Source organism: Chlamydotis macqueenii, chromosome 6, assembly GCF_036417535.1.
Source record: "Chlamydotis macqueenii isolate bChlMac1 chromosome 6, bChlMac1.mat, whole genome shotgun sequence".
In the NCBI taxonomy this organism is placed as follows: domain Eukaryota; kingdom Metazoa; phylum Chordata; class Aves; order Otidiformes; family Otididae; genus Chlamydotis; species Chlamydotis macqueenii.
Window position 1 is genome coordinate 18,748,227 of NC_141561.1, and position 21,898 is coordinate 18,770,124.

The 21,898-nt window shown below is 38.3% G+C and overlaps 1 protein-coding gene across 1 annotated transcript in view; it reads right to left on the reverse strand.

Moving 5' to 3' along the window:
- Window positions 1-110: 110 nt before the first annotated feature.
- Window positions 111-21,898, reverse strand: part of DPP4 (dipeptidyl peptidase 4) — a 40,552-nt gene continuing 18,764 nt past the window's right edge. The window contains exons 13-26 of the mRNA XM_086751056.1: window positions 19,241-19,345; window positions 19,068-19,135; window positions 18,824-18,877; window positions 18,228-18,352; window positions 17,216-17,263; window positions 16,597-16,695; window positions 14,466-14,535; window positions 12,658-12,852; window positions 11,651-11,705; window positions 9,490-9,589; window positions 7,796-7,860; window positions 2,577-2,649; window positions 2,253-2,326; window positions 111-1,368 (exon numbers count right to left, since the gene is read on the reverse strand). Of these exons, the coding sequence (XP_086607182.1) occupies window positions 1,270-1,368; window positions 2,253-2,326; window positions 2,577-2,649; window positions 7,796-7,860; window positions 9,490-9,589; window positions 11,651-11,705; window positions 12,658-12,852; window positions 14,466-14,535; window positions 16,597-16,695; window positions 17,216-17,263; window positions 18,228-18,352; window positions 18,824-18,877; window positions 19,068-19,135; window positions 19,241-19,345 (1,230 nt within the window). The 3' untranslated portion in view covers window positions 111-1,269. The remainder of the gene's footprint in view (window positions 1,369-2,252; window positions 2,327-2,576; window positions 2,650-7,795; window positions 7,861-9,489; window positions 9,590-11,650; window positions 11,706-12,657; window positions 12,853-14,465; window positions 14,536-16,596; window positions 16,696-17,215; window positions 17,264-18,227; window positions 18,353-18,823; window positions 18,878-19,067; window positions 19,136-19,240; window positions 19,346-21,898) is intronic.

Consider the following 21,898-nt stretch of genomic DNA (forward strand, 5'->3'; position numbering starts at 1 on the left):
ATTTCGTCATAAGTAAGTAAGTGTCTCAAAATCAATGGATTTTTGGTAAAATTCTAGGAGATCACTTCTTTAGTAACAGTTTCAATGATACAGACTACACCTCCTTTCATAACTTACTTAATATCTTTATTATTTTAAAGCAGCATAGTTTGCAGTAAAGGTGGGTTGCATCTTTTCTATCTACATGGAATTAAGAAAACTAATCTTCAGACAGTGAAGCCTACCTGGAGCGCTGAAGACAGATAAAGCAGAAGTCTACTGGTAGGCTGCAAGGAAAAGCAGGTTTGCTAACCAGCATGTTAACATGAGAGCTACAGTCCAGCCCTTGCTTTAAGTGACTGCTAGTTTGCATTGTGATATGTTTGAGTGCAAGGAATAGATCCTATTCGTCAGTAAATACAAAACATCTTAAAAAAAAAAAATACAAAATTCTGTCCCATAGAGAAACAATGCTGGACTGCTAGAGTTCCCAGGTAAGACTTTACCAGTGCAGTCTCCCACAGTAGCAGCCTTTTTGACTATAAAGTAAGCAAAAATCACAGTACTGTGATAGGAAACAAAGAAATTCAGTGCCATTGTTTTGAGTAGGTATCATTCAGAAATCTTTGGTGAAAGCTGATTGATTACAGCTTGCCTTGCAAGACTTCTTCAACCGCAATTCAAGAGATGATTGCAGAGAAAATACTAACAACTCACAGAAATTAAGTAAACAAAGTATTTCACTCTGCATATAAAATATTAACAGTGCAGTATTCCTGATACTCTAAAATAGTAATTGATTAAGCATTAAGTAAGTAATTTCTGTAGAATCTGTTTAAAGTTCTATCAATATTTTCACAGAAATGATCACAGTGTTAATTTTTTGTTGTTGTTGTTGGAAACAGTATTAGTTTTACTTAACTGCCCCGCCACATTGGTTCCTCTGTGACATTTTCATCATTCACTATCCCAATCTAGAAACTGGACTGTGTCTCTTTTAGACTGAAATAGCAAAAGGTGCTGATTCAAGCAAGTACCATGTTTTGTAGAAGTCTGCAACATACCTACATTCTACTGCTGTTAAGACCTGATTCAACACAATCAATAAAAATGCAATAGTTGCTTGGCAACAGCAATCATTATAAAGATTAGCATTTCATTGTTTACTCAGCTATCCCAAGAGCTGACCTTTGTCTCATCTTGATTCATAAAAGTTTATACTGGCTCAGTGTACGATTAGCTAGAGAGTATTCTGGAGAAGTACGATCACTAAGAACCAAACTGCTGGTGCTAGGGCAGTGAGAAACATTGCTTTATGAAATGGCTCATGTGGGTATAAATATGTTTATGTGCTTGACCGGTGATGGCATGGTCTTTGTCAGTATACCACTGTGGGAAAGAAAAAAATACAGAGAATATTAGTCCTAGCTACATCTAAATGCTATAAATCAAACATGACAGACAAAAACATGAGTAGCGATTTAAAATTATCCCAGCATGAGGCTCATTCAGCACAGAGGCAAAGACATCATGGTAGGAAGCTGCTATGATACTTTTGTCCCTGCTTTGTGTGTGGAATACACCATCTATTCATGCTGAAAGTACACAAATGAATACATGGCTTGTCCACATGGAGGGTGGATGCAGCTCCTCAGTTTGGAGTGGTGCCTGATCTCTGCACCTTATAAACCCTGCAAGTTTGGCTGAAGGACAACCATGAGCTGGTGCATCTGGCTCCCTTCTAAACTTTATCCTTTTCAGCACTGCTCCCCCAGGGCTGGGAGAAGGTAGGAAAGGGACAGCTTGCACCTTAGTCTGAGAGTTTCCATGTACAGCATAAGAAGGGGCAAATAACTACTTCTTTTGCAAGTTCAGTAGAGAAACACCAAACACCATAGACAGGTCATCTTGGACTTAGCTGAAGTTACCAGGACCTTTCCTTATATCTTCTCTGTAAGATACTAGTCATTGGACTTTGGGAATATGTAAAGATTGGGACTGGCTTGGCTGTTTTTATCTGAGAACATAAAAAAAAATTACCAATTGAAAGATTAGGTAAACAGGGTCAAATAGGAAAAGGAGTTACTTTTCATTTTTTCTTGTACAGAAGATACATGGGTGCATTACATTAAAATTTCAGTTACTGAACATGAAATGCAAGTACATGAACTTTCATTTAAGATGGCAACTGATTTACACCTAACAGGGAGTCTTTGCTATTATTCTCATAATACAAATCTGTTTGTATGATGATAAACAAAACAGAGCCATACCATTGCCTGAAAATCCACTTCAGCATCAACAAGAGCTTTGGAAATCTGCGCTGCTTGCTGAAAGTGAACATTATCTGAAAAGTAGAAGAAAAAGAGAAAAAAGGTAAACAAAAAATTGCTGCTGTACTACTCTGGGGGAAAAGCAAAACAATGAACACAGAAGACTCCCCAGCACTACTGACTGAAACACAGATGAGTTGCAGAAAGCAGTATTATTTTATTGACATAAATGTAACAGCCTTGCCCCTTCATGCTTTTGTTTTGTCAGTAGTAGAATTGCAAACCTGTCTGTAATACTAAAATGTCTAATTAACTGCAACTCACCATCTGCTGTTCCATGAATAAGGAGATATTCAACTTCCTTGAATTTTTCAGCTCTGGCCATTACTGTTGAACTCTGAAATTAAAGAAAAGAAAAAAGAAAAAGAAAAAAGGTGCTATTTATTAGAAGATGATTTGCTACCAACTGACTTTGATTCCTGCTGACACAGTCTGAGGTCCTTCAGATAAAAACCACCCCTGCTCCCTTCCCCCCCTCCCTGCACCCCCAAGCAGCACGTTCACATATCCAACAGCACTGTGCTCACACTCAAGCCATTCTGCACTGGTGTGCAATTATTACCAAGGGTTATGCCTGCAGAGTAACAGGCAATTCCAGAGGGGAAGAGTTTTGCGCGTGAGATGCACATTTAATGCATTGCTAATGTGGTGTTAGCCTGCAGCACGCCACTTGCCATAGGTTTCCTGTGCAACTGAGACAAGTTAAAAAATGTTGCCATGGCAACAGTGCACCCTATGATAGCGAGTAAATATTGCAGACACTACATGTGTTATCTTCCCCACAAAATGTACACCAGTTTACCTGTAGGCAAGTCAACAGAGCTAGTATTTAATCTCTCAAGTAAAAATGGCTGACAAATTCAAAACAATGCTCTCCCCCAAATATGATGGAGAAATCCCTGAAGGAAAAAAAAAAAACACTCGACCAAATTATAAATAGAAGTCAAGCTACATTTTGGGAATTGAAACACGATATTGTGATTGGGGAAAAAAAAAAGATAAATCAACAAAGATTAATCAAGAAACTTAAACACAGTAACAACATATTCCCTAGAACATACTAACCACCAGATTTGCTACTGTAACTAGGTACTAAAGAATGAGGAAAGTTAGGATTGCAGGTAATTTTAATTTGGGCAAGGAAAAGGAATAGGATAGTGCTCTGCCATGAGAGTGGGAAGAAGAAAAGGGACAAGAGACAAGATGTTTTAGGCTTGGTAAGACACCAGCATAATGGGGCAAAGATGTGTCAAAATAAATTTTCTTCTATTAGCAACATCACAGAGGTTCTCTGCTGGAAATTACTGAATCCCCACGGAAGTCTTCTCTATATTCCAACAACTTAAAAGCCACTATGGCAAGGAAAATATAGGAAAAAAATTAGGAACAAAAGAATGCGGTGTTTGGGGTGTTTTTTTTTTTTTTTGCTGCCCCCACCTTGTACTAAGGCTGTATTCTTGCACAGGGATTTGCATTTAGTACTTCCAGAAAAATCAAATACATTTAGTACCAACACCCAGAACTGTTCTAATTTCCTTATGTCTTCTGTACACTCCTGACTCTTTAAAGCAAGCATAAATATTAAATTCTTTTTGTCATGGCAGAACAGCATACCACAACCCTCTCATAAGTGAAATGTGTTCTTTGTAGTTATTCAGCCAAATTTAAAAAACAAGTTCAGCAGAAAAAAAAAAAAACACCCCACTCCAATCCATAACATTGCAATTGCCCTCTTTTGATAGTGAAAGGCTGCAGAGCATCAGAAATCCCATCTAATACATGGAAATCCATGCGCACTGGAAGCATAATACTATCCCTTGAAACAAGTTGGTAGCATTGAGTAAGAACAGATAGGTATGAGTGCCAAAATCTGGAGCAAGGACTTTGATTCAGTGAGGAGCACCGGTACAGCAGCCAACCAAAAGAACGATGCAGAAAGTAATGGCCCAGTAATAAAAGAGAGACAAAAGAAAAGGAACCAAGCAATATCCTTTGACTGCCTCATTTTCCACACGTACAGAGGGAAACTTCACAGACTGCCTTTATAAGCTTTCTTCCAGCAGATCAGTGCTGGTTTAAGGGACAAACCCTTCTGCAAGTGGAAGCCTGACCTGAGCTACAGTTCTGAGAACTCTACTTTCCAAAAGCAGTTTTAGAAAAAGGATGTTACTATGTTCCCCAAAATATAGCTATTTGTAAAATACTTCAGAAAGAAGGTGATGATCTCACTTGCTGTACCCATATTTACATGAAGAGTCCCTTCCCTAAAACGTGCTTTTAGGACACAAAACTTCTACCAAAGAAGGCGGCTGCAAGACAGGGAGCAATCTGAAGTTAAGCACATTACAGCACAAAGCAACAGCTGCATCAGCTGAACAAACCTTAAGTGGACAGCAAATAAATACAATGACATTCACCCTTCTGTTTCACAGTTACACTGCCGGGACAATGGTTCTGAGAAGGGAACGTGTACAAGTGCTGAGAACTGGGCCCTGCTGAGTGTAACTGGCTTTTCTAAAGATCACACAGCAGTCAACATTTTATCAGCACTCCACAAACAAGTTAAGGTTTGGCTGAATCTGAAGGTCTCTCTCCCTTTAGCATATTCTCAGATAATAGAACAAATGTCAAATCAGTACAAGATGGCATATTTACAAAATTGTACCCTGTTTTGCATAACCTAATGATGCAGCAGTTCTTAAGGACTGAACATTTCAAATCTGCTAGAAAAAGATTGCCAAATCTATGACTGTTTGAAACACTTGCCAAAAGCATATCAAATTCAGAGTGAACTGCAAAATAATCTTCTCACAAGTTGAACAGTCTCTTTGGTATGCTTTACATGTCTGCTGCAGCTGACCTCTAGAGGTCTGCCCTGATTTAGTCTTAAGTCTTTTACATCAGGGACGTTTCTTCCCGGGCAGATGACAACTCTGTCTGCCATTCCGCCTAGGATCCCTACACAATTATATTGGGAGCTCCACTCATGCTTGCTCCTTTCTTTTACGAAGCTCTACTTTTTAACAGTTCACAACTACCTTAAAAGGCACCGATCACACCTAATTAGCCCGCTTAGAGGAGTGTCAGCCATCCCCTCAGACTTGACTGTTGAAGCAGAGTATTTAACATGTCAGATTCTCCTCCTTCAATAAATGTGAAACCTGGTGTCGCAGTAATACAAAGGTAGGGTGTACTCCTCTTGCCACAAGAGTTTCTTGGGACTATATATTCAGTCAATAATACTCTGTGCATTAGGAAGGCGCCTAGCAGCATGCGTTGTCTCCAAGCAGGCATGTACACAGTCCCATTTCTTTTAAACTGGGGCACACAGTACAGATTTTTAAGCAACCTTTCACTTTTCAAGCCAGCTTTATAGCGGATGCAGTAGGATGGAGAATATACGATGCAGCACACAAACCTGACAGTACAAAGTTAACAGTTCAAAAATGCTTTAACAGCTTCAGCTAGGAGAGCTTTCAGTACATTTTGCTTTTTCCTTGGTAAAAAAACATTCAGTTCAGAAAACAGCTCTCATCAGCGACAGGGGCCAGGAGGCTGGCTGTTGGGACTGGGACATTGAAGAGAGGGGCTGTAAACCAGGAACATGCTGGGCTGAAGTCAGTAGGGGTCTTCAGCAACAACGAAATCCCACAACCCTTCCATTCATGCTCCATGAAAAGCCACAAACTGACTTCTTGAGCTAACCAACCCCATCCCCCCACCCCAGGTTGGTGTGGAAAAGTAAATTCCAAATAATACATTATGTGGGGCTTTTAATAATAAGGACTTCAGTTCCATTTTCCTATCTCTAGAAGCAGCAGTGAAGTGTGACAATCTGATCTGTGCAATTACCCCTCCTCCATCTAGCCACCATTCTCCCCAATTAGTCCTCTGAGTAACACGTTTGAAACCTTTAGCTCTTTGGTACTGGCAGTTTCAACGTGGCCATTGCCAGCAATGGATACTATGCCAAGAAAATCCGACTCCTGGCTTGAAAGGATTAAACAGTCCTCTGTTGCCATCTGTGCCGTGAAGCAGCTGAATGACTTTGTGCACCCAGAGCGTTAACGTTCGTTCTGCACGACGACAGTAACTTCTATTTACACTGCTACCTCGCAGACCTCCTACTGTTCCCACTGCCTTAAAGAAACACATTTGGGAAAAGGCAGGCAGGCGGCTGCAGGCTGCTGGTCAGTGCCGGTGGGCTGAGCAGCTTGCTGATTAGAAGAGGCAGATGCAGTACCAAGTCTTCCAGCAGTCCCCTTCCAATTGTCCTCAGTTTTACCAGAAAGTCTGATATAGCAGTTGACAAAACTAGAGATATGTCAAAACAGACGTTTCAGTCCATATATGTATATGTTTTACCGTACTTCTAAATCAATGCAAGAACCTCCATCCTCTTCTATCCCCCATGACACTTTTTTTTTTTTTAATGCATAAAGACACAATCAGTGTTAAACTGTCTTCTAGCCTATTTACAGAGAGCCCTAAAACAAATACCCCATCACTTTTCCTGTACACCCATGTTTGGTTCCAGCATCATTATGGCTGAGCACCTCTGTGAAACATCCCAGTAACCAGGGCTCAGATCCCTCAGTTGTCCAACAGCCACTGGCTTTCCACCCACATCTGAAACTTAACAAAACCTTACAAAAAGCTTGGGCTGCTTTGCCCTACACCTCACTACCTGTGACTTCAAAAACCTCTAATGCAACAAAAAGCCGCTGGCACACAGAATAGGAAGTCAAACAATTAATCATGCCATAGCAAGGACAAGTAGTCCACAGGTATTTTGCTCCCATGGAACACCTGGGAATTCCTTCACTTCTAGGCAAACATTAGTCATTTTAGACCAAACCTTGGACACTCCGTGTTCATGGAGATGGGGCCAAGATTCCAGCCCCGACACTGCTGGCTCTCAGTTGTTCTGCAATTTGTTTGCTATGATCACAGTACAGACAGACTTGTCTACCCGTCAAAGTTCCCTAATCTTTAGGAGATTTTGCTTTCCCTGAAAAAAGCTTGCAGATTCCTAAAGCAAGTAAGTTCACATAATTTCCATTTTTCATAAAATTGTATTTCAGAAAGCACTGGAGTACATTTGTTTTGGTGGAAATGTTAAGTTAAAGCATAGTTTGCCCACGAGCATATTAAATTTTAAAACAAATTTGTTTCTTGGTGATTAAAATAAAACAGTTTTTACAGCTTGTTTTACAATCTGCAAAGTAGCCAAATGGAACTGAATGTAAAAAAACCCAACACACCAAACAAACAACAGAAAACCCACACCATACAGCAAGGATTAACTGCCTCATGCAAATCCAAACGCATGAGACTACAGCCTCTAAAAGCACAATGCAACAGTTATAGCTGGAAAGAAGAAACATTTCTTCCCATGGGGAAGGAACTAGTCTCTATGAAGAAAAATAGAGTAGTTTAGAAAAGAAACAACACACTTAAAAAGAAAGAGACTTCTTTCTTACATTATAGTTGTTCAGATTATCACTTGCTGTAGGAAGGCCCATGTATCGCTCCGTGTATATTGAATCTGTAATTAAAAAAAAAAAACAAAACCAGAATATGCTACTTAATATTCAGTCTGTCTCTCTACCCAAAATTTTGCCTATTGATAAAAACAATAAGAACACATACTGGAAATTGGAGAAAAAAAAAAGATAAAAACAGGTTTTCCACAATGAGGCATGTAGGTAACCATCATTATTCAGAATATTTAATATTCTTGTTGCCATGGACACCTGAATGCTGAATATTAATAAAGTACTTTGTGTCAATGTTACCTTATTGTTATTCTTTCAGTAATCCTAAGAAAATTACTGAAAAGCTTGCAGTAAATGGGTAGCATCTGAAAAAAAATCTTACATATTTTATCTAAATGTTTACTACTAAAAATCTGTAAAAGAAAAAATTATAGCAGTAGATTAGTACTCAGCTTGGCTCTATGTTATATGTAGTTAAAATTAAGTACCTCTGGTTTTCCACAGATTTCTCAGCATGATAGCATATTACTTTTTTTTTTTTTGCATATTGGCTGCTTTATTTTAAGCCATACAAATCAATGGTCTGTTGCCATATTCTGATGTCCATTTGACTTCTCATCAGCATTGTCACCCTGGGGTTTTTTTTATGTTGAATATTCATGCCTGCACAAGTCCTTCCTTTATCTAATCAACTAAAAATGGAATTTTAGAGATCCTGATCTTAATTTTAAAAAACATTTCCTGCCATACAGTAATATTCATGTCTGAAACATTATGAAAACATCCCTACATCCCCAGTGGACTACTGCTAATACCTGGCAGCATGATTTGATCTGTTCAATTAGCCAGAGCACATAACGTGCTGTTATACAGCCTCTGTTCTAGATGCAGAAGGAAAAATTACACCTTATTTAGCAGAGGTTTATCAGGAAAAGCTTTCCTTTGAATGTTTTTTGGACAAATACAAACCAGAAAAATGTCAAAATGTGGTCATGTTGTACCAGCACATATTATATTTGTAACTATGTCTAAATTTTTAATCTGGGAGGAGGGCCCCTATAACTGTATTTATAGCCTCATGCAACTACAGCCTTACACACTGTAAGCTTGAAGCACGCACAGATTGTCCACTCATTCAGGTTTCCCTCACATCAAGCTATTCTTAAGATTAATTAGATTTATAAAATTCAAATTTTACACTCTAAAAGGAAAAAAAAACCCGAAGGCAATTCAAATCCTATTCTGTTAATTAGAGAGTAAATCACAATGCAAGCTTCACATTAAGCCTCGTTCTCACAAGTGAAGCAGCATTTTGAAGAAGCAGTGTCTAATCACGATGGATTTCTGACACACAATACTGGTCTCAGAACACATGGTAGCTTTGAAAAGCAAACACAGACAGATTACAGTAATACTACAAATACTACAATAATTTAGCCTTCATTAAATGTTAAAGAGATTACCTGGAATTGTGGATCTGACTTTTTAAAATGGGAAAAAAGATTTAGGGAACTGATTTAATTCTGAAATGCAATACCCATGAGTTCATAAAAACAGACCAAGTGGCATTTACATGGCATCTAGTAGATAATCAAAGTTCCACGCTATGAATCAACACTTTGCAGCATGTGCACTGCAAGACATATGGGAATCCTTGTAACGAGGAAGCCATCACATACCATAATATTGCCAACGTGACACGGGGGCAACCGCTATTCCACACTTGAACACGCCGCTTCCAGAGCCAAGCACCATGGAGGTCACATATCCCCCATAAGACTGAGAAGAAAACATTGCTGTTATTTTAGTCAGAAAGAAAAGGATGGGGCCCATCTGCTAAATGGTTCATCAGACATTTATAGGCTCAGCGTTTTTCGTATTAATGAATTCCATTCTGAATTTGGGTCAGATCTCACCCAGCCTGCTCAGTGGGGAAACAGGCATCAAACAGCGCACGGCAGCTGTGGCGCTGATGAATGAGAACTTGCTGGGGAAAAGGGGCGCAAATGCTGCTGAACTGTGACTCAGCTGAGGATGACAGTGTTTGGTAGCACCATAGGCAGCAGCGAAAGACAGGAAACAAGACCCTGCTGAACCGCTGTGTCCCTTCCCGTGCTGGGGAAGTGGGTGGAAGCAGAGCTTGGGCCCACAACGCACCCGATGAGCAGTTGCACCAGGGCATCCGAAAATTTTTAACTCCCTCAGAGCAAGTCCTACGGCAGCTCACTTGCTAGCTCTCCTTCAAAGCGTCAAGAATAAGACTGTGACTGGGGAGCAAAGGATCTTGTGCTGAGTCTGTGGGAGGAACTGTGCAGCAACACACTCCTTGCTATGCACAGAAAATTCACTTGCAGTCTAGCCTGATACACAGATAACTAACTGACACACTTGAGCATCCAGGCAGCAACACACCTAAACAATGTCACTGACCACCCAAATGACTGCCCTCACTAGAGTCTGAAGCGGCTACTTAGGAAAATGTGCCCATCCACATTCAAAAGAATAGCAGTTTTCAGATCCCATTCCTGTCTTGAAACCAGATTACGGGCAAACGGACCTGTTCAAAGCCCTTAAATGTTTGCTTGCTCCAACTTCAATACTTAGGTCCTCCCAATGAGATCAGCAAAGTAATGCATGTACTTAGTAACTAAACCCGTGTATAAATATGTTGCCTGACCTGGCCGCAGTAAAGATATTACCGCTGAACTTACGGCAAACAAACTTAATGTACCTAGTGACAGGCTAACAATGAGACACTGACAATCTGAAAACTCAAGAGATAAACGAAATCTGTTTGCCCACAGGTTCAGCACCCAGGATGGATAACCCCAGCCTAGCTCCAAAAAGGAGTGCTCTTCGGCTGTTCATCCCAAGGCTTACAAGTAGTAAGATCGGAATGCATTAAGTCCTCCATCTCTGTAAAAAGAATTTCCCTCCTCCTAAAGTTGATACTACTACATTTGACTTCATACAACACAGAGGTGTTTACCCCACAAGAACAGCTATTAAAGGCACCATTGTCATCATCTTGCCACCAAGCAATTTATTCACTGGCGCTTGCCACCAGCAGCAACCAAATTTCAGCTAGCAATTTAATTCACCATCCTGCACACAATCCTGTATATACTTAAACATAGTATGCTTAAACAGAGCAAGCAAGAAAACTGCCCATCACACCAGAAAAAGCAGTGAAACAGCAGCCTGGGACAGAGAAATGTTCAGTTTGAATCGGACAGATACCACTAACGCTACATAGAGACTTCGCCTTGCAGGTGAAGGGGTATGCATATGCTATTAAACGCTCCCCTCTACTGTGACAGGTTTTAAAGACACAAAGTCAGAGAAATCTGGCCTCTGGTTGGAAGTACTGCTGAAATAAGATATAGCCAAGCAAAACAATATAGCAGATTTAGATATTTTCAGGCTGCTAGTAAAAACTCGACAACCATGCCACACAGCTGGTTCACGTGTAATTTTACATCTTGTTTAAAAATTAGAGCCATCCAACTATGATAAAGAGGCACCAGTGAATATATACTTGGATATATATATTTTTTAATATTGCTTCATCTTGCACACAGGAACTTGGCAATATCCCTCTTTCAATTGTTCCTATTCCCTCTAGTAGTCCTAATTTCCATTTCCAAGGCTCCTCAATACTTACAAAAGGACACGGTAAACAGGCACTTGTAACATGTACTTCGTCAGTTCAGTTATTGGACTGTGCCATGACCCAGAGGTGCCTCACACTATGTACTCCAGCACCTCGCACTCACAGCAGCACAACAAATAGTTGTTACAATTAAATAATCAGAGAGCCAAACGTCTTTGAGTACTTACCCAACCCCAAATAGCTATTCTGTCCTTATCAACAAAGCTCATTTCAGAAAATTGTCTAGAAGTAAACAGAGTAATTAAATGCTTAATACACTGCAGGTATCTGCCATTATACATGTGCCTATTTTCTATCACGTCTGCCTCTTTCTATTGTACAAATTAGCATTTCCCACTTTATCACAGTGATTGCATGTAAAAACATACAATACTTCAGGCATATGTCTTAAGAAATTCAGAAAAACACCTATGCATGTAAAAAGACAAAAACTCGATGCTCTGTAAAAGCCCTCAAACAACACTCACTGATGTGTATCATATTAGGTTAGATTTCATCACCTGCCCCACCTTTTTTTTTTTTTAAATTCCCCCCCTCTTTTTTTCCCCCCACTCCTCCCTCCCTCTTTTTTTTTTTTTTTTTACAGAGGAGAAACATTCAAATTGTAGTAGTAAGGGACAGGCCAACACATGAATCCAGTCAGGGTTAAAAAAAAATATAAAATTCTGAAATGCTACTTGTTTAAACTTCTTAACATTTTGAAATTCCAAAAAGCAAACCCCATAAGATCACTTCTTTGTGATTCTGAGAGACTCATACTGAGATAGTTTGGTTTAGTGAGGTTCTACAAGCATAAACCAAGTGATGAAAATGAACTATGATGTAAAGGCTAAGTAGTTCATACAAATAACTCTGTCACAACAGAAACTTGCAAAAAGCTTGGAGTAAAACATCCAGCTCCAAGTTCCATGGTAGCATGCTCTTCTACTAATGTGGCAACTATCATCTCTATAAAACCACGGATATGGTAAATTTGTTATTACAGCATTAACTCTCCTCTCTTTTTAAATATAAAGTGATGGTTGTCCCATAAATGACACCCTTCAGCATACAAAATTAATGTAGAATTTAGTTAACATTTTGGCCAGTAACTTCAAGATGACAAAACCTCCACCTTCCCCCCGCCCCCAATACAATAAGCACAGCAGATGTTGACCCTTTCACTGTAGCTCACCTGGCTGCTGCTATCTGATCTTCCACCTCATATGTTCCCAGCCTTCGGTTTATTGCATGCATAATTTCATCCCCTTGGTATCCACTTCCTCTGCCGTCGAAGCTGGCCACAATGATCTTCTCGGTGCTTGCAAGGTAAGTAGCCCAGCTGATTCGGAAGGCATGATCTACTTTCTGACTGCAGGGTCCTGCATACCTGGGTGAAAAGTGCCACAGAATTCAGGCATTTACTCTCCACATATTCTCGCGTGAAGCATTTGAAATACAATTATTGCTGACAATTTTCAGCCACTAAAGAAGAGTAAACTTTTAAATTAAACTCAGCAAACAAGAAAAGCATCACTGACTCCAAATTGCTGCTTTGCCTGGACGCTAAAAGCAATATGCTTTTTTTAACACATCAGCTGTTAATCAAGAAGTCCAAAGACTGGATTTGTTTTATTGCTTTCTGCTCTAACAAGAAACTTTTATTATTTTGACTTTAAGCAGCTTATCAGAAATCCAAACAAAATTCTTTTTTGTGTTGCTGTATCTAGTCATTCGAGTTTCAAAGCGATGCTCTCTAACTATTTCCATTCAATGTACCCATCATTTATTTGGTTTAAGTCTGAAATCAACAAATAGCCTCCATTTGGGAAAATTAAAAGGATCTTTTTCTGCATTTTTAGTGTTTCATTGGTGTTGCCTACAAGTCTAAACTAGGCTGAGAAAAAGGAATTATAATTATGTAATTATAACTTTTTATTTTAAAGCACTTGAGCACTATGAAGTCACACTCTTGAGTGCCTGGATGGTAAAATTCTGTTTGCAGCATACTTCTCTAGCCACAGAGTAAGAAATGCAAGAGTGGCTCTTAATAACCCATTTTTCCCAGTTTTAAAAGCAAAGAAAAAACAACTATGAATTCTTAGGAATTCTTTATATCAAGCTTTCTTTCTATATACTATGGATCCTGACACTTACGAAGGAATTTCTGATATCAAGGTCAGCATGAAGCAGAGATTATCCTGACAAAGGTCCAGTTAAGTCAATAAAAACAGAATCAAAACTAAAATAAGCCTTAAGCAGCAAAGAGCACCGACTGCTCATTAAAACGTTCAGTAGGCATATCAAAAAGTATTACGGTGCTACTAAGTTACATTATACAACAATATATCTAATAATTAATGACTAGGTTCCTTGTGGAGTCAGCTTTTCGTAAAGAGAGGAAAAGGTTCACACTTCTATTTCAATGAATAGCTAAATTTCACTAATATCCAGTTAGAAAACATACCAGCGTGAGCAGAAGTGCCTGACAAAGAATGGACCAAACAGCACGTGCTCATGGGCTTGAATTTATGAAAAAACCAGCAAATGCAATCCTGACCACGGGATGCAGTTTGCCAACACCAGCTGACAGTCAAATATCACAGAGAAAATGGAACATCACACTTACTCTTTCAGCTTTAGGATACGTGGCTTATTCAAGGTTTCATTCTGGAGTGTAATTTCATTGAATATTATTTGTAATGAACTCCGAGAGCAGAGAAGGTATGCCAACGCCAACATCCTGACTTTTAAGTCAGATGCAGAAGGTATCTGCCTCACTGCCATGAACAAAGTACGTGCTTGTTAAGCATTACATCATCTTACGGTACAGGAATCTACCAGAAATTAGGATATACCTCATTTTTTCATTCCCTCTTAAAACTGCTTCAAGAAGTAATTTGAAAACATGCCAGTTTTGTGTTTCCCAATCTTATTAAGAGCATTTGAAGTAGATGAAAGTGATTATTAACACAACATTGCCATGTAACTTGGAAGACTTACACATCAAGGAGCAGAGGGTACTTCTTTGATGAATCAAAATGGGGAGGCAATATCATTTGATACCACAGGTCTAAAAGTGAAAAGAGTTTGACTGAGGTCAGTTCTCCAGTGAAATAATTTGACATGCACTGCAATTCATGCAAGAGCACATTTGAGTCACCCCCTAAAAACAAAAGTTTCATTGGAATTGTCCTAATTAATACAGGTAAAAGTTCCTAGCTAATCTAATATTATTTTTTTTCCCATGTTTTATAGCTAAGTTAGCAGAAAGTCTGGAACTGGAATTCCTCCAGTAATAATCATAAAATCTGGGGACTCAACATGCCATCTTATAACATTATTCTACTTTATAAGCTTAGATGTAAAACTTGGAAGTCTCTACAGTGGTAAATCTGACACTAGCTCAAAAATATTTGTCTCCAAGGACTAAAAAGAAATTTTAAATATTTTGAACCTGCCAGATAGGCTATGCATGACAATTTGTAAAGCATCGCAGAAGCATACCTAAATATCTACTATTGCTCAAGCAACACTGATTCCAGTTCTATCCATGTTACTCTTTCCACCCAACTTGGCTCACAGTTACCTGAACTTTTAAAATGCACATCATGTAAGTTTTGCAAACCAATTGGCTTGATTCTTCACTCATGAATTTTAAAAGAACTGATGCTGCAAAGGAAATATTAAGCAATGCTGATGGCCTGTACTGCAGTAATAGCCACAGACAGTACAAGTCTTACAGAAATTTGTCCAGGTATGAATATGCAAGACATCAGAACACTGAAAAATTAACAATCTAAATTGAACACACGAAAATATTAATTTTAATATTTTGCATCACCTGTGTACTGTATAGTCACGGGAGCAGATTTCTTCTTTGATAACATAACTGATTTGTGAGCAGGCATGGAACTTGAAGTAGGACTACATAAATGGATTTACTTCTCCTATTTGTGACATTAAAAATAGATTCCCCTTACCCAAAAACTTTTGCCCTGAAGAGATGAAGTAGTAAGAACAAAGAGGAATAAAAAGATGAATATACAATTGATAGCACGAAGAACATCTTTAAACCACCATCTTGCCTGGAAGATTTCATCTTTAGCCCTAATAAAAATGTGACAGAAAGAAAAGACAGAAAACACAAAGATAAAGAGAGTTACTATATAAATAAGATAACAGTGGAATGAGGGAGGCATCAAAAAGAACAGTTAACAATGACTGACAGAACTCAATACAGTTTGTAAAATATAATTCCATTAAGAATCGTTCATTTTATAAAGAGGAAGTTTGTCATGAAGAGGAAAAGCTAGTAGCAAAGGCTGGAGCAAGAACAGTTTAGACAGGTACCAGGCCTCCCACTGATGTTCCTCAGCCTAGGAGCATTCCAAGAAAGCTTCTGTACCCAGATGTGCAAATTCAGAGGAGCACCACTAGCAAAGCATTAGCAGTTCACTTTCTAGCATTTCATTCTAGTCCATGTTCAGAGGTTTATGTAGTTTTGCAGCATGAACGTGCTTTTAAGAATGTAACTATTCAATCCAAATATTCCCCTACAAAAAGTCAAAGGTGATCTTGATGAAATGTAGCCTAAATGATTTTGCAAGCCTTTCAATTTAGATTCTGTGTCCATGTAACTGAACTACTCCACTGTCCCAACCTGCTAACACAAACCCAAAGGGACTTAAATGTGTAAAATTAAGATCTACTTGAATTTATAATTTAATTTAAATTCAACAGTGCTTATTAACTATGTTCCCCCACCCCCCATTCCTCTTATTTATTTATTCATTTTATGTGGTGTTAAGGACTTCTGTTTTTTCAGGTAATTACTGAGGAAAAAAGGAGTCATGCTTTCATGATGAAGTGGCTTAAAGATATCACACTATGGAAAAAAGCATATTTTAGAGAAGAATATCTTGGGATTTCAGAAAAAAAAAAAAAAAGAAACAACAAAAAAACCCCAAACCAGAATGTTTGGAGATGTCTGGAAAAAAAATAATCTTGTCTTGCCTCTAAGTGCTGAATAACCGCAATAATCCCCACCACACCCATCTTTTCTGTCATGCAGGAGACCTTGAGGCACTTCATGAAAGGGGGAAAGAAAGGTAAAACATGTTTTTGAACTTACTGTATCCACCTACACTAATGGAGTCAATTTTTTTTGAAGGCATCTGAATATCTTTCAATGAATTTTCCAATTCAGTGTTATTCTCCAAGTACCTGAGGACTAAATAACAGAGTTAATAAGAGTCAAAGATTAAATACATTATTTTCAAATAATTTTTCAAATTGTTTTCAAATGCATTTATAAAGCACTTTAAAAATTCAATCTGAGATGATAGCAACCTACACTGCAGTCTTACTGCAGTTTTTGTTTTTCCTCTCAGATTCAATGTTTACAATATAGATTTCCTTCAGTAATTTAGTAACCAGAAAGCTGATTTCCATGTTTTTCATCTAAATGCAATTTCATAAAAACTAAACAATTATCCAGTAAATAAGTCATACATTACTCACTGTTTTCTAGCACAATGTAAAATAATATTAAATAAACTATGAATAAACATATGCCAAGCTATAGAATTTATTCTTCTGGTTAACTATACTAGACTAATTATCTGCAATTAAAGTTACCTTTTATAACTGACATTTTAATTATTATACTAAGCAATGAGAACAAAATTAAAATAAATTTATAGTGCAATTTTCTGGCTTGACACAAATTACATTTTAAGACAATCTCACACCTTTATCATCACTGCTCCTGTGCAGAGTAGATACAGGCAGGCCAGGACCTGTTAACAGAGCACAAAACCTTCATGTTTGCATGCTGTCTCAAAACACAACCCTCAAACTAATTGGAAGAAGATGAATCATAAAAGCTCAGAACTTGTTTCCCTCCAGTTTACACAAGCTGGACTTTAAGTCAGTAAGGCTCAAACTCAAGCCACAGGATCCCATAAAATATTCAGACCGTTTCACAGGTGAACCACATGACTAAGATAGAGAAGTTAAACTTCCACTTGTTCACAAAGTCTACCCATCAGTTGTGGACCATGGTTTGGAAATCAGTAAGCCTTGTCACGGAGACCACAGATAGTCGTCTTCAAACAACCATTTTTACAACCTAACAGAACAATTCCCTCTCTCTCTCTGTCCCTTCTAGCCCACAGATCAAGGAAGACCTCGGCATCTTAAAAAACAACACACATTTCAATTTAAGGGAAATGTTAGATAAGATTTTATTTTTCCCACCTTCTGATTAATTTATTCCTTGTATTATCTAGCACAAGCACTTATAGGTCAGAGACAGTCTACAGTCCCACTGCTTAACTTATGATTATGTTCACTGGATTTTTTTTGAACAGCACTACCCATCTTAATTTTATTCACACACACAGAGCACTTCTCTTTACCCAGCCTATTGCTCGCCGTGCTCCCTGAGCCTCCATGTTCCTTTTACAGACAGAGCTCCCCCTGCAGCCCTTGAGGAGATGCACAGCGGACAGGAATGTTTTGCAACTCTTTCAGGTCCACTGATAGACAGAACTATCAAATTTTACCCTTGTCATTTTTGTGAAGGTGCTTTCGAGCCCAGGAGGGAGTATGTTTTTCCTCTGCCAGTGCATTTATCCAACAATATCAACACATATCATTGTTACACAGTGCGTATCTTGATGAAGATCTTGATGAAGTGAACTTCCCCACCCAACTAATCAGCAAGTCATGTTTACGTCAATTAATACCAGATATACTCACCATGACAATTCAGCTGATAATACTGTGCGTCTTTGCTGAAGGACACAGAATAATACTGGCATCTTTCTTGATTCAGATCACAGCTAACACATTTAGTAGAATCTGGACTGCTTTCCAAGAGCACTCTGCAAAGTAAATGAGCTTCATTTCAGAGATTAAAGACTTTTTTTTTTTTAAACAAAAATGTATGCTTTTTAAATAAGATGACCAAATGAGATATGATAAAATTCAGGAGTAATGTTCTTACTGATTTAAAAAGTAGAGAATGTAGACTTCAAACTTTTTGAGGTCAATTAATACTGATAACCATAACAAAACAACAACAACAAAAAAATCACAAGATGTTTACTTTAGGAGTTTCTTGCTTGAGGACTGGTTGTTTCTTTTTACAATTTCCCTTTATTAACTAAATTTACAGAAGAGTATTTTAGTTATTTTTACCATTTATACTCCTACACTGATTTTAATTAAATATCCTATATAGGATACCCCACTAGAATATAAACATGCTAGTCTTTTTATTTTGCAATGCTTTTTCTTAAAATTTATTTTTCATTAATGAAGATTTTACTCATATTGCAGAAAAAAACTCTTACTTATAAAGATTTCTTCCTCCTGGCATTCCACCATTTTCATTACTGATGTAGTATCTACAAAAGCAAAATATACTGGTTTTGGTAAAATGCTTACAGCAACTTACAATATTTAAATGACTATCTTACATGTTTAGATCAGATTTTTAATGAGTTAAATGACACCTTCTCCCTCTTCTTCCTTCCTGCTTAGACCCTTGTTACAAGCACTCTTGATAGGAATCAATAGCTTAATTACAATACTTACAAGAAGTTACTGGTTACAGCGTCTATGCTGATTACTTCCCATTTTCCTACCGTAACAGGCACTGGAGCCTGGAGAGGGGAAAAAAATGCAAGGCAAAAAAGCAGAATGTGAAGTTCCTTGATCACCAGGAGAAACGCCAGTCAGCAGTGACTGTCATACAACTTACTACTTACCTGTGAGCCATTTATGTAATGAATGTGCTTGTAACCTGCTGTATTGCTGAAGACTTTGTAGTAGGTAGCATTGTCAGGTGCAAAGGCAGGGACAGATGGCTGAAACTTGAACAAAAGAGAGAAGAAAGATGTCTACTAAAGCAAACAACAGAACTCCAAAACAGTAAGTACTGAAACTTCCGTTTAGAGATATCAAAACCTACATTTAAAACAACGTATCACCGAAGGTACTGCAAACCTTTTTGCCTGCTGACTTAGTAGACAGAACCTGTAGCCATTACCCTAAAAGTAAACACACTTAAAATATTTTCTTGGCCCTTAAGCAACAGAACTTCCTGAGCATTAGCACTGGTAACGACCAGTGTCCCCTTCTACCTCCCTTGAATCTGAAGTCCTACAGGTGTTCCTAGTTTCCTAGAACAGTAGGAAACAATACGTGCATCTATTTTTAAAGTCACCGTTTTCTTCTGTCCAACGCGAACATGTAGCCATAACCTATAGCAATAGCTGCTTTCCAAGAGGAAATTTTGCTGGTAAGTAGGTGACCACAGAACGCCAGAAAACCCAAACTGGAAAGATATTTTCATGAAGGAACTATCCATTTAGCAATTGGGAGTGATGGAAGTGAATGGATTTCTACTGATGTTGTTTTGGATGTACTCCACATGATAGAGAGAAAAACAGAGGAATACAATTGAGCCAAATGAAATAAAAGTTATTTCTGTGATAAATGTGCAAAACACCAAAATGTTCATCATTAATTAGCCAACTGACAATGCAATTACCTCTCAGATGTTATACTCATTTCTGAAATGGAAAGTGAAACAGAAAGACCAAGTGATTCGCCTCTGGTCACTCAATAAACAATGACAAAACTGGAATCTCCCTAACCCATGTGATTCAGACAATCTCTCCTTCTTCCCTAACAATATTTTTGCAAAAAATAACCTGGCAAATATTTTGCTAGCTTCTCCCTTATCGCAGTCTTGCTTTTTCAAAGTGTGACTTTTCTTCAACTCAACTGGCAAGCTCTAACTTAGCTCATGACCTGGAAGCCTTATGCAGTAACACAGGCTGTTCTGAGCTTTCTTACATTAAGCACAATTTTATCTCTTATTTTTGCAAAAAAAAAGAAAAAACCAATGCTACAGACATATAGAAAGAGAGAAGTATATGTCTATATTTTACACACATATTTAGTTTACTTGAGTTTGTATACACTTATATGAATTGTACATACATATGTATTTGTATATATTCATATATCTCACGCATAAAAATATTCCTTATCAGTCAAGTGTCATTTTATCATCCCTAAGTAGGTAAAAGAAAGGAAAGAAAAAAATATACCTTTCCTATCCTCTCTTCAGTTCTCCCTAGTTTCCTCTCCCTCCTCAAATCCAAGAATCATACAGTAAGATTATTTTTTTCCTCCAACAGCTCCTAAGATGTGGTTTGTCTCTTTAAAAGAAACAAAAAACCAACAACCTAGTTTAATGGCACAGACTCACATTTTGCCCTCTCATTTTGCACAACTGTTTACAAAGTCTGCAGCTTGATCATCACATTGTCTAATTGTGAAGCCTTTGCTGCAGAGAAGCAAAATGTGTCAGCGTTAAGGCCTTCCTTTTCATATCAAATTTGACAGCAGGTGGGTTGATCTCTCATCTTCATACTGCGGATGATTTCATCCCTGCTGTTGCCTCCCTCTTTGCATTTCTTTAAACTTTCATTTTTGACTTCAAAAGTGAATTAGTGACTAAAGCATAATCAGTGTGTGGAAAATGCGGGAGTGGAAAGTGTACTCTGTGTTCTCATCAAAAAACTCTGAAACTCATTTCTCCCTCCAAGTCTGAACTTTTGCATCTCTGCTTCACTTCCCCCAGATCTTCTGTGTAGTTCATTAGGTGCCTACTCTCTACCATGTACAAAAGGATTGAGAGGCAGCTTGGAAAGCATCATCCAGACAGTAGCAATTGGTTTGCCAGAAGGGTATGAAAATTTTAATCTGGTCAGTTCTATGCATCTTGTCCCTAGTTCTCGCTAATGGATATTTTGGGTTGGGGGAAAATAAATATATTTTAAAAACCCCAAGGAGAACCTGGAATGGTTTGCTGCAACCTGAAATGCTAAAAAAAATTAAAAAAAAAAATTAAAATAATTTAAAAAATTTACTTTTGTCCTCTATGCCTTTCCTCCAACACAATTCAAAGGTTACGGGATACACTTCCTAATTTTGTCCCCTAGACCACTCTGGAGGTGGCAAGAAGCCTGGAGAGCAGCCAAATCAGCATAGCTGACACTCCCCCAGAACAAAGGGAATTCTGAATCCTGGCTCCTGCACTCCCCCTACCTACTGCTACTGAAGCAGTAGGTCAAAATTAAGGAGTCTGGAAGAAGCACTCTGCTTTTTGGCAAGCTGAACACGATGCATGGGTCACGACGATGCAGTTACAGCTCCAGCCCACGCTGCACTGTCAGCCCAGCCTGGGGGTTAAGAATCTCATACCCACAAAACCTTAAAACCAGGAGCGGGGTGGCATAACGGCTCCATTTAAGGTCATTTTTTCCTACACACATATAATGCAAGAAGTGAATGGATCAGACCTGCACACAAGAGGCTCACATGAAATTTTCTTAATTATCAGTTATTTAGCA